The sequence below is a fragment of the Platalea leucorodia genome (genome assembly GCF_965183815.1).
Source record: "Platalea leucorodia genome assembly, chromosome: 9".
NCBI classification, from domain to species: Eukaryota; Metazoa; Chordata; class Aves; order Pelecaniformes; family Threskiornithidae; genus Platalea; species Platalea leucorodia.
Window position 1 is genome coordinate 47796642 of NC_138831.1, and position 14118 is coordinate 47810759.

Consider the following 14118-nt stretch of genomic DNA (forward strand, 5'->3'; position numbering starts at 1 on the left):
AGGTTATGAACAACGCGTTTTTACGCATTTCTGGTGGAGAAACACCATCCCTGCTCCGCGAGAGACTCAGCATAAACCATCTGTGCTATTCCTCTCACTGACAGCGCGGCTAAATAAAGGGGACAGCAAAGAGTTAAAGTCTGCTCTCTGCAGAAGCCTTCATTGCTTGAGTGGGGTTGAAGCTTTTTGCTTGCTCTTGCTTTGGGGTCAAATGAATCCACAATACTGGATTCATAGCGCAGTGTGGATCTGAAGAACAGGGGTCAGACAGGTTGAATTCCCTGTAATTTGCACAACCTAGCATGTTAGCCCTGGACTCCCGTCAACATTTAGCAACCAGAATCGCAAAAAATCTCTGTGTTTGGGGTACACTGATAATGCACTATGCAGTGTCAAAGGTGCATTGCTGTTTAGTTTTTTCCGCAACTCGTATCATGATTTTGCTCAGAGCTTGAGAATGACATGGTCATCTATTTAATTTCTGCTAAAAGCAATTTACCTCCCTCAAAATAAAGATCACTGTGCAAATTCTTAGGTGGGCCAAAAGCTCTTGTAGCACTGCAAGGGGCATGACTGAACAGCCTCCCACCTGGAAACAGGCAGCATGTCTGGCATGGTAGAAGCACAGTTGTATGTCCTGCTAGATAAGCGTTCTCGTTGATCAGACAATGCCTAACTTTTGGAATGGGAAAGATTAACAGAAAGCACCATGTGAAAGCACTTTTGATCCCTTTGCATATTACCGGAGAAAACTATGCAACTCAGATGTGAAGGGGGAGCTACTGAAGGGTCTTGAGATATTCATTATCGTACGTGAAATCATCTCACTTGAGAACTGCCCAACTTCTATCTTCTTATTCAGTTCCTCAGACCAAAACTAATTCTTCCACGGAGCCATGAAAACATTTGCTTTCCTGATGATGAGCAAGGACTTACCCATCTAACACTCAGGTTAAAGTCAATCCAAAACCAGCCACCTGGATGTATCTCAAACCAATAAAATAATGAGCAGAGCATGCACCAAAATGGACTTGCATTCCCTCAAGGGCCTGGCAGGTAATCTTGCCATTTATTATTCATACAGTATCATAACAGAAGTGGTGCTTTTCAAATAAATAGAAGTTGATTGTTCCCTGCCTAACAAGCATCCAGCCTAAAAGCCTGATTCCACAGCTCCTTAAACAGGTGACATGCACTAGTAGATCTTACCTAACATTGACGTTACAGAACCAGATCCTAAATTATACATCCTGGAGGTCATAGATTACAACAATAGGCTATGATTAAGCTGATTATCATATGCTCATGATGCCAATTAGTTCATTTTTTAAAATTTTGGTATATTAAAGTGTAGACGCAGTGTCCAAGCAAATTAAAAAGGAACATCAAGAGGCATAGTTTATGTAAAGCTGAGCCTACCTCATATGTTTTCGTTTTTGTTCTACAAATTTGGAGCAAAATAGCTTCAGGATAGCTGGTTTGGCAAACTTATAATTCTGAGGGCTACTATTTTGTACTAGGGCATCTGAGTTCTCATTAAAAACAAATATGGAAGAAGAATTTTGGAGATGCAATCTGAAATATCCTGATAAGGTTGAATATTCATGGATTAAGTATCTAGTTGGACCAGTGTCCGAGGTCCAGACGCTGCCAAGCATTTAGGCACCTGACTCTCTGCGAAGGCAAAGGAGATTACATTCCTTTAAAAATTTGGGCTTTGATGCCTTTAAGGGAAAGAGCTTACTGCACAGAAAGTTTCTGCAGTTTCTCAAAAATGTCAAAATTTTGGATTCATCTAATCTCTGAAATTTGTTCTACAACCCGATTGTATGGCATTTTTGAACATAGGTCCTCTAGTTTGCCTGATATAATTATGTAGCTCAACTATCTCCAACGAAATGTTATAATGTAACTCTTTTATTAAATAAGAAAACAGACAGTAGACATATGTAATCATAAAAAGATTGAGGAGGCTCATTTCCTGAAGTTTATTTCCTTTTTGTAACAAATATTTACTGTCAAATGTTTATTACTTTTACATTTGGATTTTTTTAATACTTTATTGAATTAAAAATACCACATTACCATTGGCTAAAAGAGGAGACAGCTATATTTGCCAGTAATTTCTGCAGCTAATGCCAATGACTAGTGCCAATTTTTTTTTTTGGTTCATATTTTTGTAGACAGCTTTGAGACTTACGATACAAGCGTTCTGCAGATGAGGCATGAGAAACACAAAGGTGAAAAGAACGCAAACTTCTAAGGTTTAAAAATTAAAGCTGATAACTTCCTATAAAGAATTTCCTTTCGTTGCCTCCAAATGCCAACTCAGAGTAGCATAACAGGATGCAAATATTACCTGAATTAATGGCATGTGACATAATTGATCCAAAGCTTCACAGTGTGAATGCTAACGCTTAACACATATCTGTAACAGAAAAATACTTCTAAAAAAGTGACTGCAAATTGTTTTTAATCTGCTGAAGTTCCACAAGGCTTTTCATTAGAAAGTACTAAAGTCCTTACAAAACGTGCTTTTCTTTGGGAGATACTAAAGGAGTGATGGAGAAAGAAAGCACAGGTTTCATGGTGTTCTAAAGGTGTCAAATAATAAGACTGCTGAAAAATCTTGGGAGACACAAACACCTGCTGTCTGTATCTTACAAAGAACAGTGCCTGTTGGCTTGTTAGTCTGGCAAGCAGCTTGTCCCTGAAGCAATTCCAGACTGGACATGCAATTTCTGCATGAGAAATGCTGACCACCTACCAGTAGGCTGACATTCTCATCAGGCACTGGACTATCCAGAAATAGAATGTTTTTTATCGCAACAAGGGAAATAGCAAATATCTATTCCAACAGCAGTCAAGCTGGGTGACACCCACACAAGTGGAAGAACTTGAATCATCCTGGGTAGATCTGGGGTTTTCTTTACAGACCTGTATTCTAATACTTTGCTTCCAGTACAGTAGTCCTGGTGGTCTGCATTTTCTTGATGGAGCTGGAAAATACAACCTATCCAGATTCTTTTCTTATTGTTTTGTATGAGCTAGTTTCCAAATCCAAAATAAATAAAACAGCAAATGTGAAACGAAGAGCATGTTCCCAGGACTTGCATGTGTTCAACAGTTTTAGTAATTTGGCACTTAGAAACCTCAGTTATCACTGATAATTATTTTCTTTGTTAACACTGATTTAAGATCCCAAGATTGTTCAGAATGGGAATAAGGGACAACTAAAAAATACAAATGGGTAGTTAATGACACCACGAAACCTGGTGCTTCATGCCTGTCTATCTAGGACAGAATGCTGGCAGCTGGTGCTGGTGACAGGACACAGTGCTTCATGACTTTCTTCTGGATATCTCCAAGGCCACACTGGAAGTAAGCATTTCTCCAGTCCCTATCTAAAGCGGGATGCAGACAAACTCTGGTCAGAATGAAGACATCTAATGATGTGCAAGACCTTAGGAAAAGTTTAGCTGTCTAAATTCCAGAGCACAAGTCAGATATAGCCTCATCTCAAACACGACCTACTTCTAGAGACACCAAAAATCAGTGTTTCCATTTTGCCAACCAACCATGTGATATATAAGCCATGTTGCACCCAAATCCTGACTAAACATCATATTGCTTAGAAAATACACAGGAAGGGGCCTCATTCTGCACAAATCTCTAAATGGCCTCATCAAACAAGCAGTCCTTAATATTTCTTTGGTATAGAGTTAGAGTCAGGTCCAAAGAACATTGTAACGGTCTGAAGGTGAAGTCTACTGAAAGATCCAGACAGTCATCTAAGCTGAGTCTGTGGAAGTAGGCAAGCACTCTTGTGAGAAGAGACTTTCATCTCAGCTGAACATCCAGCAAAAAAATCTCTACTGAGTACTTCAGCACAACAGTGTCAAAAGGGAACTGCCCCTAAATTAAGACCGAGTACAAACAAAAGTTCTTCTGGGTCTGCTCTAGGAGATGAACAAGACCAATGTGGGGAGAGGAGGAGGACTGCAGGAGTATGTGCTGTTGACATGAAGGTCAATGCGAGTTTGACTACTGATTTTGTATCAGTACTGCTGAACAAGCTGAAAATCCCCTTAAGCAGTTCCAAGGAAAGTACAGACCCCTTTTCTTCCCCAATGTCTGACAGCTTTATTTCCACTTCCCACCTTGTTTCCGGGTACACCCCATGAGCTCTTACCTCCATATTCTTACAGAACGTAGCATTGGTCCCAAAAAGTATCTGGCACTGTTCATCAGCACTGTAGTGCATTCCAGGCAGCTTGTGAGGGAGCCGCACTGCGTATTGGCTTCGGGGGTCTGTTACCAGCAAACAGGTGCTGACCTTGGACCTGTGGAGTGCAAGAATTAAATATGCCTTTAAGGGAAAGCACCTTTGAACTGGAGTGCTAGATCGCTGCTGTAGAGAAGCTGTTGTCCTCCCTTTAACAGGGAATCCGATGACCTCATGTGAAACAGTGGTGATTTTTCCCGGTATATATCTGGAAGCCTTCTAAATCATTGAAAACTATGGATAGAAAGGTCCTTGGGAACTCATCCCTGGCCCCACGCCTTGAGGCAGAATCGACTCTATTCACATTATTCTGAGCTAAACATTTGTCTAAACTATTCCTAAAAATCTAACCGAGACTCAATTCTGCCCTCAGGCTATCTAGTCCAAAGCTTCACGAACCTTACAATGACAGCTAGAAAGTCTTCTATCATGTCTCACCTGAATCCGCCTAGCTGAATTTTAAGCCCTTGACTTCCTTTCTTTTCCATCACAGACATAAAGGAAATATTTTTCCCTTTGCCTTCACAACAATCTTTTACAAATTGGAATATCACTTTGTCATCTCCCCTGTATCGGGGACCAGTGATCAGTGAGTTCAGATGCAACTTCTTTTTCAACTTCATGCCTTTAATGTAACAGTAGATTTCCCATTTTCGTTCATTATTTTCCTTTCTCTCCCACCTCTAATCCCCAGAGTGGGGAATTTTCCATGCTGAACCTATTTCTAACAACAGAAGCACTGGCCACTGTGCCAGACACTGTTTGTCAGAGAGCTGCACTGTAGGTCTAAGACCACAGTTAGAGAGTTCAGACAATTCCAGTGCTTTGTACAATTCCAGTACATGGAAGTTCACAAGCAGCAGGACAGAAATCCTTCCTGAACTGTTGAACATGATGAACTGATATATGGATGCAGCGGGAAAGAAGTTTATAGTGAACTGTTTAAGACTCACTGATGGGTGAGAAAACACATCAGAATTACCTCCAGGCAAAATAAAGTTTCCATAAAATAAGAGCTATTTAGTCATAATAATGACAGTAACAGCCACAGCACAAAGCTGGCAGCATCCTTCAATGGAGAAGATATTTTCAGGCCACCTACATACAGATTTCTGTCATTGCAAACATGAAGGGCATTTTTTGTAAAATGAAGGTGATCTGGGATTGTTTTTAAGAAGCTGTCAGTACCTTGACAACTGCACATAATCCTTCTGAATCTCTGCAAACCTCAGTTTCAAAGGGGCTACTGCATGGAGACAGATTCAAACTTGCACACCCTAATGACACATGCACACACTTTTTTTTAAGGAAAATTGTTTAGACTTTCACTTTCAAATAACACATTGGATTCTTGCCTGATAGGATTTTTGATAATCAGCACAGTCCTTACTTTAGGAAGTTTTCAAGGTCATCGCGGCTGCATGAAGACCAGGAAAGGTCACTTGGGTTCCTGCCCTTCACCCATTCTCCAGACATAATATGAGACCTCCCTGCGCAGGGTTGATGGTCATCATCATGGCTCATTCCCATGCTGTTTGATTAAAACAAAACAAGACAAAAAAACTATCAAGTTATGATGTGGGTTTCTCATTTCCCATTGGACTTAGTAATGACACTCTCAGCAATCAACAAGTCGAAAAGAGGCTGCACAAATAACACAGAATCATTCACCTACTGCTCTGGGTGCCTGTTTAATTAATATATAATGATATAGGTTCCTTGAATTTATCCATTGCCTTAATTTCACAAAGGTTTTAGTATTTGTCTGTTTGAAACTTTTAGATGTGCTTCCTGTGGACTTTGCTACCAGGAAATACAACGATTTGAGGGTTCATGAGAAGTGAACCTGGAGAAGTGATTTAGCACAGCGGAAGGATATCTACTAGACTATCAAAGGTAGAAAATTTTGGATTGCTTTCCCAAATATAGTGGGTATGGTCCCTATAATCACAAAGAGAATGGTCAACAAATTAATACTAGAGATAGGCCAATTTTGTTGTGTCAGTGTGAATTTGGAATAATTCCACTGTTTGTTAGGAAAAACATTTCTCTAAATTTGTGGTATTGTACAATCTCTCATCAAACTTTGAGCAGTGGGTTGGATCAGATGACCTCCAGTGGCCCTTCCAACCTAAATTAGTCTATGACTCTACAACAGCAACACTCAGACAGGAGCCTGAGGCAGAATCAAGCCCCCATTTCTGCAAGCACTGTCCAAACGAGCACCAGGACCGCCCCATGCCAGTCTCAGCAAGAACAGAAGGTGACCTACTCAGCAAAACAAACCATCTAAACAAACAGCGGATTGTGTAGTATAAATATACATGGAGGAACTCAAATACATTCGGTGAGGATTTCAAAGAGTATTCAGAAATAGAAAAGTATTGCTTTACCCTCCATCCAACTTCCCACTCAGGACCCTTGTATCATTAGTGGAGTCTCTACCATTGGGCTGCTACAGTAAATCACTGTTCAGAGTAAATCTCTGTTGCTGCTATAGGAAGGTGAGACTCCTCTGCTGGAGGCAAGCCTTTGTGAACAGCCCTCATGGTGGCAGCGAAGGGATAAATGATGTGACCACGTTCACCTGCTACATCAGTGAAATGTCAGAAGTCCTGCCTGGCAGTCCTACACTCAGCCCATCGTACCATGCTGCCTGGCAGCAAAAGTGAGCTAAAGGTTTTCCACCCTACTTTGAAATTATCATTAAAATAATTTTTTTAATTCGTACGGAATAATAACATTTTGAAAGGTTAACATTCTTCCTTTGATTCCAACGTGAAATGGAAAATGGCTTTCAGACAAAAGGTGCCTCATATAGCCAGTGTCACTTTCTAGCAAAATAAGAGTCACCAATTTGGGGCTGAAAACACAGATTAATAGGAACTCACTAGGTCTCCAGCTGGCTGGGCTGAGCAAGCCAGGAGCAGTCCCTTTAAATATGGTGTTGGACTCCTTAATCCAAACTATTTCTCTACAAATCAGAGGCTCCTGTTTGCTTTCTGACTATGCTCTTGGCTTTGCTTCTCTCCAGTTTTGGGAGTCAACTGTTCAAAGCCTAAACACGACATACATTTCTAGTTGCAATGAACCAAAACCAGCTTCAGCAGTTTGATAATTATGGCTTAGATTAAACCGCCATCTATGCTATTTTTAGCTTAAAGTGAAGATTATATGGTGCAGTCTATTATTTTAGGTTTATCTCCAGGGACATTATTATTTCTAGCAAAACTACATTTAACATAATTTTTAGACTCAGAAGTTCATAGTTATTCTTGTTTTTAAACCTTTGTGGGTTTTGAACACAGCAGAAACATTAAAACAAGCACATTTTGTTTGATGCATGCAGGAATAATTTAACAGTCTATTAGTAACTCTAACTTCAAAACAGTAAAGAGTGAAATTCCTGCTCCACTGAAGTGAATGGGAGTTTTGCCATTGACTTCAATGGAGCCTGGATTTCACTCCAAATATTTTACCCATGTTGTTTCTACACACAGAGAAAACTCTTCACATGCTAGGAAGAAAGTTCCAGCAGTATTCCTCCAATGCAAATAAGCCCATCTAAAGTTCGTATTCCTAAAAGTCAGGAAAGGAAGAGCTAAGTACCACGAAGCAAAGTATGTAAGCTTGCTGGAAATCTTCCAGAGGAAAGTTTGCCTGCCCAAAAATGCCAGTTTAGAAGGCTTGTGGGCATGCAGCAATCGTGTTAATTTTTCTAATGGAAAGGAGGCAGGTTTCCAAGATTTCTGTCAGCTTGCCTGCCTTGTGACTGCCACAGTGCTGAGACTCAAAGTTGCGTACTTCAGATTTCTACTCTGTCAGGGCTTCTGTGGGAAGGGACTTGGCAGCACTCCCATTCCGGCAGCGTCCTGAATGGCCTCCTGGTCGGCACCTCAGCTGTTCCACTTGAAAAAGGTGAAAACAAACCATCTTCCTGACTTTCCAAAGTGGTTTAGGCTGCCTGATTTTATCTCTTCCACAAAAGACTAGTGTTTGGTCTAGAGTTCCTTAATTAAGACTAATGCCTCAGCTTTCTGATTAACTTCATTTATTCTTTGTTAAATTTGTTGAAAGTAGGATTTTTTTGTTGGCAAACAACAAGGGCAACAGTTACTAATTAGTACATTCCTGTCCTGAACTTTATTTTAAACCTGACCTCATGAAAGATGTCTGCCTAGGAGAAATGCTGAGGCTAGCATTCATTACTCAGCTTTGATTTTGCAAGGGTGTTTGAGGCAGATATAGAACGTATTCTCTATAAAGACTGAGTCAGAACTCACCTCTCAGAGTTATTTACAGGCTTCTTCTGAAATTCATTCAATTCTTACATGTGTGGAAATTGACACCTTTCTGAATCATTCCTGATTTCTTAAGAGAAATTCTTTAAAAAGTTGCAAGCCTAAAGGAATTGAGCCTGAGCTATTGGTATAAAGCAAAGGAGCCCTGCTAAGTCAAAAGAACCACACCAGTTTATATTAGCTTGGGATCTGGCCTCGAGGTACATAGGCAACCTCTACTGGCCTCTCTGTGATGAGTTTCTGGTAGAATGAAACCAGCAACACCTTTGGAGCCTGTTTTAATTGGCAGTACAGAACTTTTCCCAGCATCTACTTTACCTTACAATGACTCACTTGAGGAAAGGATTAAATGACCTGCAGGACTAAGGCATACCCTAGCATGCTAACACATTCTTTTCTGAAGTTCAAGGGTCTCCAGCTACATCAAAGGGATCGGTTTTTCCTAAACACATAGTAAATGTAATGCCATGCTGATTCTTTTCACTAATGAATAGTCCCCCTCCTTTTAACAGAAATAAATCGGACAGAGCATTATGCATTTGTACTAAACAGCACTGCAAGTGCTGATTCAGTACTTTGCATTTTCTTTGTGATCATCTAATCTTACCTGCTATTCAGAAGTTCACATGGAATTAGAAGCAGATAATCAGTCTCTCAAAATATTCTGCCACGGGAAGGAGTTCTATGCTTACATGAACAGATCTTGAAAAAAGAGCTGATAAGAATGGCTCTTAGTTTAGAAGCAGGAATGTCAAAATGGCACCACATTCACCGCATTACCCTGCAAAACCACTGCCCTCTGTGCTCTCCAAGTCGTAACCGTCCGTTTTGTGAGGAGCAGCAAACACACGCTGCCTGTTATCCTTTACACAGCAAAGCCAGCAGAGCCATTACAGAGGAGCAGGACTCAATTTCCCTTTGTGCTGTTGCTACCACAGCCACTAGCTCCATTCTAAGCACAGGGTAAATTTCAGCCTTCGGTTCACCACATTCTCCTCCTGAAGACAATGAGCTTCCACAAAGGCAAGCAAGAACAGCTTAGACTGTCAGCCCTTAAACTCCTTTCATTCTATGTTTATTCAGAGTGAGCACAACGGGACTCTGGTTTCACACTCCAGCTTCTTTTCTAATATAAATAATGCGTTGGTTATCAAAGACACTAAGGCGTCACCAAAGGAGTCCTGCAGCATATTTATTGTTGCTTATCATATGTGAATCCAGAAACAAGCTGACTGACCAGGTTGAGCTCTGACCGTTAACACAATCACAGCAAGGCAAGTTTTATCAGGAGTCACAGGGAGGCAGCAACAACAGATCGCTTTGATGCTGGTTTTCGCAGAACGACACTTTAAAGTAGCATTGCTGTGAATAAAAAATAGTATGCAGTCTCTCAAAGCCCTGGCCTCCCTGAAGTCTGTGCTCCTTTCCAGGACGCTATTCTCCGTCAGAGTCTACACAGCAATCAGAACTGGGTCAGGACGCCAAAATTACACTCTGGGCCTGAGCCAGCCAATTTCTTGTGTAACCCTTTTTAGCTAAATGCAATTAACAGCCATTTGTTTTCCCACAGCAATGCTAAATAAATGCACTTGCCTTGTTTGTTTCGGTCATTAGGGGAGCTTCTCCCCTAGACAGTTAATGTAACTAAACTGCTCTGTTTACCCTTGGTGTGTTTTCCAGTGTTTCCTGTTATTCTTTAAAAGCCTGAGCCAAAGAGCACCAAAGCCTGTGGAAAGCCTCCTACTGCCTTCAGTGCACTGTCCATTGCACCTCCAAGTTCTTACGGTCATGTACACAAATCTTCATCAGAACCTCTATGGCTCTCAATAGGTTTCCTATTAAAAGCCCCAAATCTGAGTTATAAGGCCAAGAGCTGGGGGAAACTGATTTAGGAGATGCTTTAAATTTTTTCAACAGCTGCAACTTTGTGGCTGGTAACAGACCACTTCAGAAATCCCCAGGATTATTATCATAAACTCCCCCTCTGGTGGGGAGAGATTATGAAGTAGGGACAAGAGGCAAGTTTGATAGAAAATACCATCAGTAGTAAAAGAAGGGCTTTTCTTCAGAAAAAGGCAGAAAGAGGGTAGAAAGTGAAAAAAAGAATTGTGAAGAAGGGAAGCCTGAAAAAACCACACCCAGAAGTGGGAACACCATGAGCTTCTACAATCCCTCTGTTTCAAATAAGCACTTCAGCTGGCTGCTAATAAGAGCTGCTCCATAGCCTCCCTGTGAAAGCCAAACCATTCCATTTGTCTGCAAATAATTGAGGGTGAGTCGAACGCCGGTTCACTTTAGGAACGAGTGACACTCAGGACCAGCAAGGCTACCCAAGGTGACCTGGCTGTCACCCCAGCTGCTTATTAAACTCCTGCACGACACACGCTTGATTGCTCTCCACACAACTGGCACTAACCTCAAAGTCACCATTTCTCCAAAGGACAGCGAGGCTGTCCAGCTACCAAGAAGGAAACGAGGACAGTGGTCTGGCTCTCACTTCTACAGAGAAATCCAAGGGAGAGTCTGCTTGAAGGACCACCAACTCACAAACTGCTGCAACTGTGTAAGCTCAGCAAGACGCTAAAAAGGAAGAGCTCCTTGGGGCCACTTGCCCTACGGAACAACATGGGCTTAAAGAATTGAGCAAATACAGAAGGGGGACAGGAGAAGGCAGTGATATCTCTTGCTCCGAGTGAAAAGCTCAGTGGGGCCACTAAGGTTTTTACATTCTTGGCTGATCTTTGTTTGCTGGAAAGCATGTTTTCTCTACCTGTGTTTACAAGAGGAGGCTCTTAGCCTGCAGATGTTCTCTAAAAGGCTGTTTCTGCAAGGCAACACTGAATGGCTAAGAGCTATATGCAGTACCAGGAGCTGCACGTCACTACTGACCTTCTCAAAAAGAGCATATGAGAGAAGTCATTCCCCGTGACCCAGCTTGCCATGACTCACCCAGAGGTAATCTAGCATTAACTGCAGAGCCAGGATTAAGCACAAGATTTCTTTCTAAACCCCACTGGAGAAATATAAATGCAAAGGGAGGGCAGACCAGACAACATCCTCGCATAGTGTGAGAGGGAAGGGAGAAGGGGAGCTGTAATTTATCCTCTCTGGTATTTCAGTGTGGGCAGGACAACAGTGCCCCACAGAAAGCCTGCTATTTGGACTTGCTGTGGGCACAAATGCCATTTGTTTATCCATATGAAGGACATAACCGAAGGACAAAATTCCTCCCCCTTCCCACTTCCTATCGGGTCTCCATGAATGGTTGAGAAGGGAGTCCCGTCTCTATAGTCCATCCAATCTCAACCACAAAGGAAGATGCTGGTATGGAAGGAGGTTATACAGGGTGTGTGGCTGACAGCTGAGAACATTAAACATGGCCATTAAACTCAAATCAACATAGGTCACTAAGCAGAGAATGTACGTCAACAGTTCTCAGCAGCTACTGACTTGGGCTGGATTTGAACGAGCAACTTAGAAGCGGGAGACAGTATATCACATAATCAAGCCTGTGGGCCGTCCAGTCCCAAATCGAGTTCAATGCTAGGAATTTTTATTAACGTTTGAAATTGAAGCTGCATCACTGGAAAGATGCCTATTTCTGAACTGGTTCAACATGTTTAACATTTCAATATAAAATGCCGATATCTTGCAAGTTACGAGGTTTCCAGCCAGTTAAGAATAAAGGCGTAACAGAGTGAAATGGGGTTGCTCATTAGAGCTGGAATTATAATAGGAGACGCAGTGCAAAATGAGGACAGTAAGTTTAAGAGAGTGACCTAGGAAGGTGATGCATCTGCAAAGCAACCAAAGAGAGGCAGAGACAGCCAGAGGGGTCAGAAGGGGGTCCAAGTGAGGCTTGGATGGAGGGCAAACTAACAAATGCTGGGGAAACACGGTGAGGTGAGCTGAGCTGGGGAGGAGGCAATGAAACAGCTTGTGTAACCTTCTTACAAAAACAACGGTCACTAAAACTGTTGGCTTAATCAAAAACAGGCTTTTTCACCTTGTGCTTTTCAAACATGTAAACACAGTTGCTTCAATATAACTTGACTATTTCAGAAGCTGAAATATGTCAGGAGGTACTTTGGGGAGCTGTGACGAAGAGGGGGAGATGACCCTACTTAAAGCATCTGAAGTAATTAAAGATGGTCATTATTTACATAATGTTATTTAGAACAGGGGTGTTCAGGATGGGTGCTGAGCTATTGGGGTTTTTTTATCAGGAGAGACAACATTTAAAGGGAGCCATGACTACTGGACTCTTGTTTCCATAACCAAGTTTATGTCACTCTCCAATAATGAAGTAACCAGATATTTTATATGGTTATCTACTCATCAAACAGCCAAGAAGTCAACAACAGCGAGTGAGAACACACGAACGCCTATGGTGAATAACAGTGTGGAAAGCTGTGGTTTATTCAGCTGCATGACAGATCCAGCCCTTTATGATATGGTTTTCATTTAAAAAGAATTAGTTCTTTTGCCATGGAATCTGGAAGGCAGCAAGTATGAGCTTGTGCCGCAAGGGACAGATAGCACACGAGAGACTGACATGGCAGGAACAGGCAGCGTGGCCTTTTACTCACCCAAATATTTCAGCTAAAAGCTTGCTGCCCACGTGGTCCTAGATACCTGTAACAGAGCTGGCCAAACCCATCTGACACCAGTGATGGTCCTTTTATACGGTTTGAAGGAAGCTAGACCAGGGCCATGAAGAACAGGGTGAATTATCTTATGATCTTCTCCCCAGCAATAATATCATGTGCCCACACTATTGACCTTTTCCAGTAGACATTTGTTCATGCGATTCTCTCTCGAGAATCCTTGCCTCTTTTGCAGAGTGGCTGATTCACAGCAGGGCAGGCATTGCCTGAGGTATTCCAAGACTTTTGGTAAGATGGAGGAATCTAGTCGTGATGCAGCTGAACACTTACCGTTCCAATCGCCTGCCTCCGCTGCATCTAATTTCTAGGATGTGGTCCCAGCATAGCAACCTTTTCCTGAAAAAGCTTCACAGTGTTTCTGGTAAGAATCAGCAGGTTCTGAGAATGCAGAGGGTAGCGTACCATGTGGCAGAAAAAGGAGTGCTCCACCAAACACAAAGTCCTAGAAAAAGCTAAAGTTGATCAATATATGCACAAATAATCTCGGTGGAAACTCTGCATTGAAGAGGTTGCATTACCTCAAGAAAACATCCTTGTTCTTTCTGATCTGAATGGTCGCTCCTTTCCAAGTCCCATGTAGTATCTAACACCAATGTCTAAATGTGATAGCTGTCAACCAGAGTAACCCCAGCAGTAGGCATTCAGACTCAGAAAGGACTGTGATTACACAGCGTAGCGTAAACCATTCAGTACCAACTCTCTCAGCACAGGCAGGGTCCTGCCCTGTTCATAATCCTGTCTCTCTGAAGGAAGACTTTTAAAAATGCAAACTAAGGTACAAATCCCACTTATCAGGGGTGAGCATGTAATGGCTGTAACAGCCCACTCCCCTACTGCATAAGGACTCAAAAGTGGCCATGGTTGT

At 41.9% G+C, this 14118-nt stretch overlaps 1 protein-coding gene across 1 annotated transcript in view; it reads right to left on the reverse strand.

The window, feature by feature from the left end:
* The window catches only part of ADAMTS17 (ADAM metallopeptidase with thrombospondin type 1 motif 17), a gene marked incomplete at both ends in the record, with an annotated part of 193757 nt that overhangs the window by 91805 nt on the left and 87834 nt on the right, over positions 1–14118 (reverse strand). Inside the window, 2 exons of the mRNA XM_082321440.1 lie at positions 4193–4343; positions 5676–5816. Coding sequence (XP_082177566.1) covers positions 4193–4343; positions 5676–5816 — 292 coding nt within the window. The remainder of the gene's footprint in view (positions 1–4192; positions 4344–5675; positions 5817–14118) is intronic.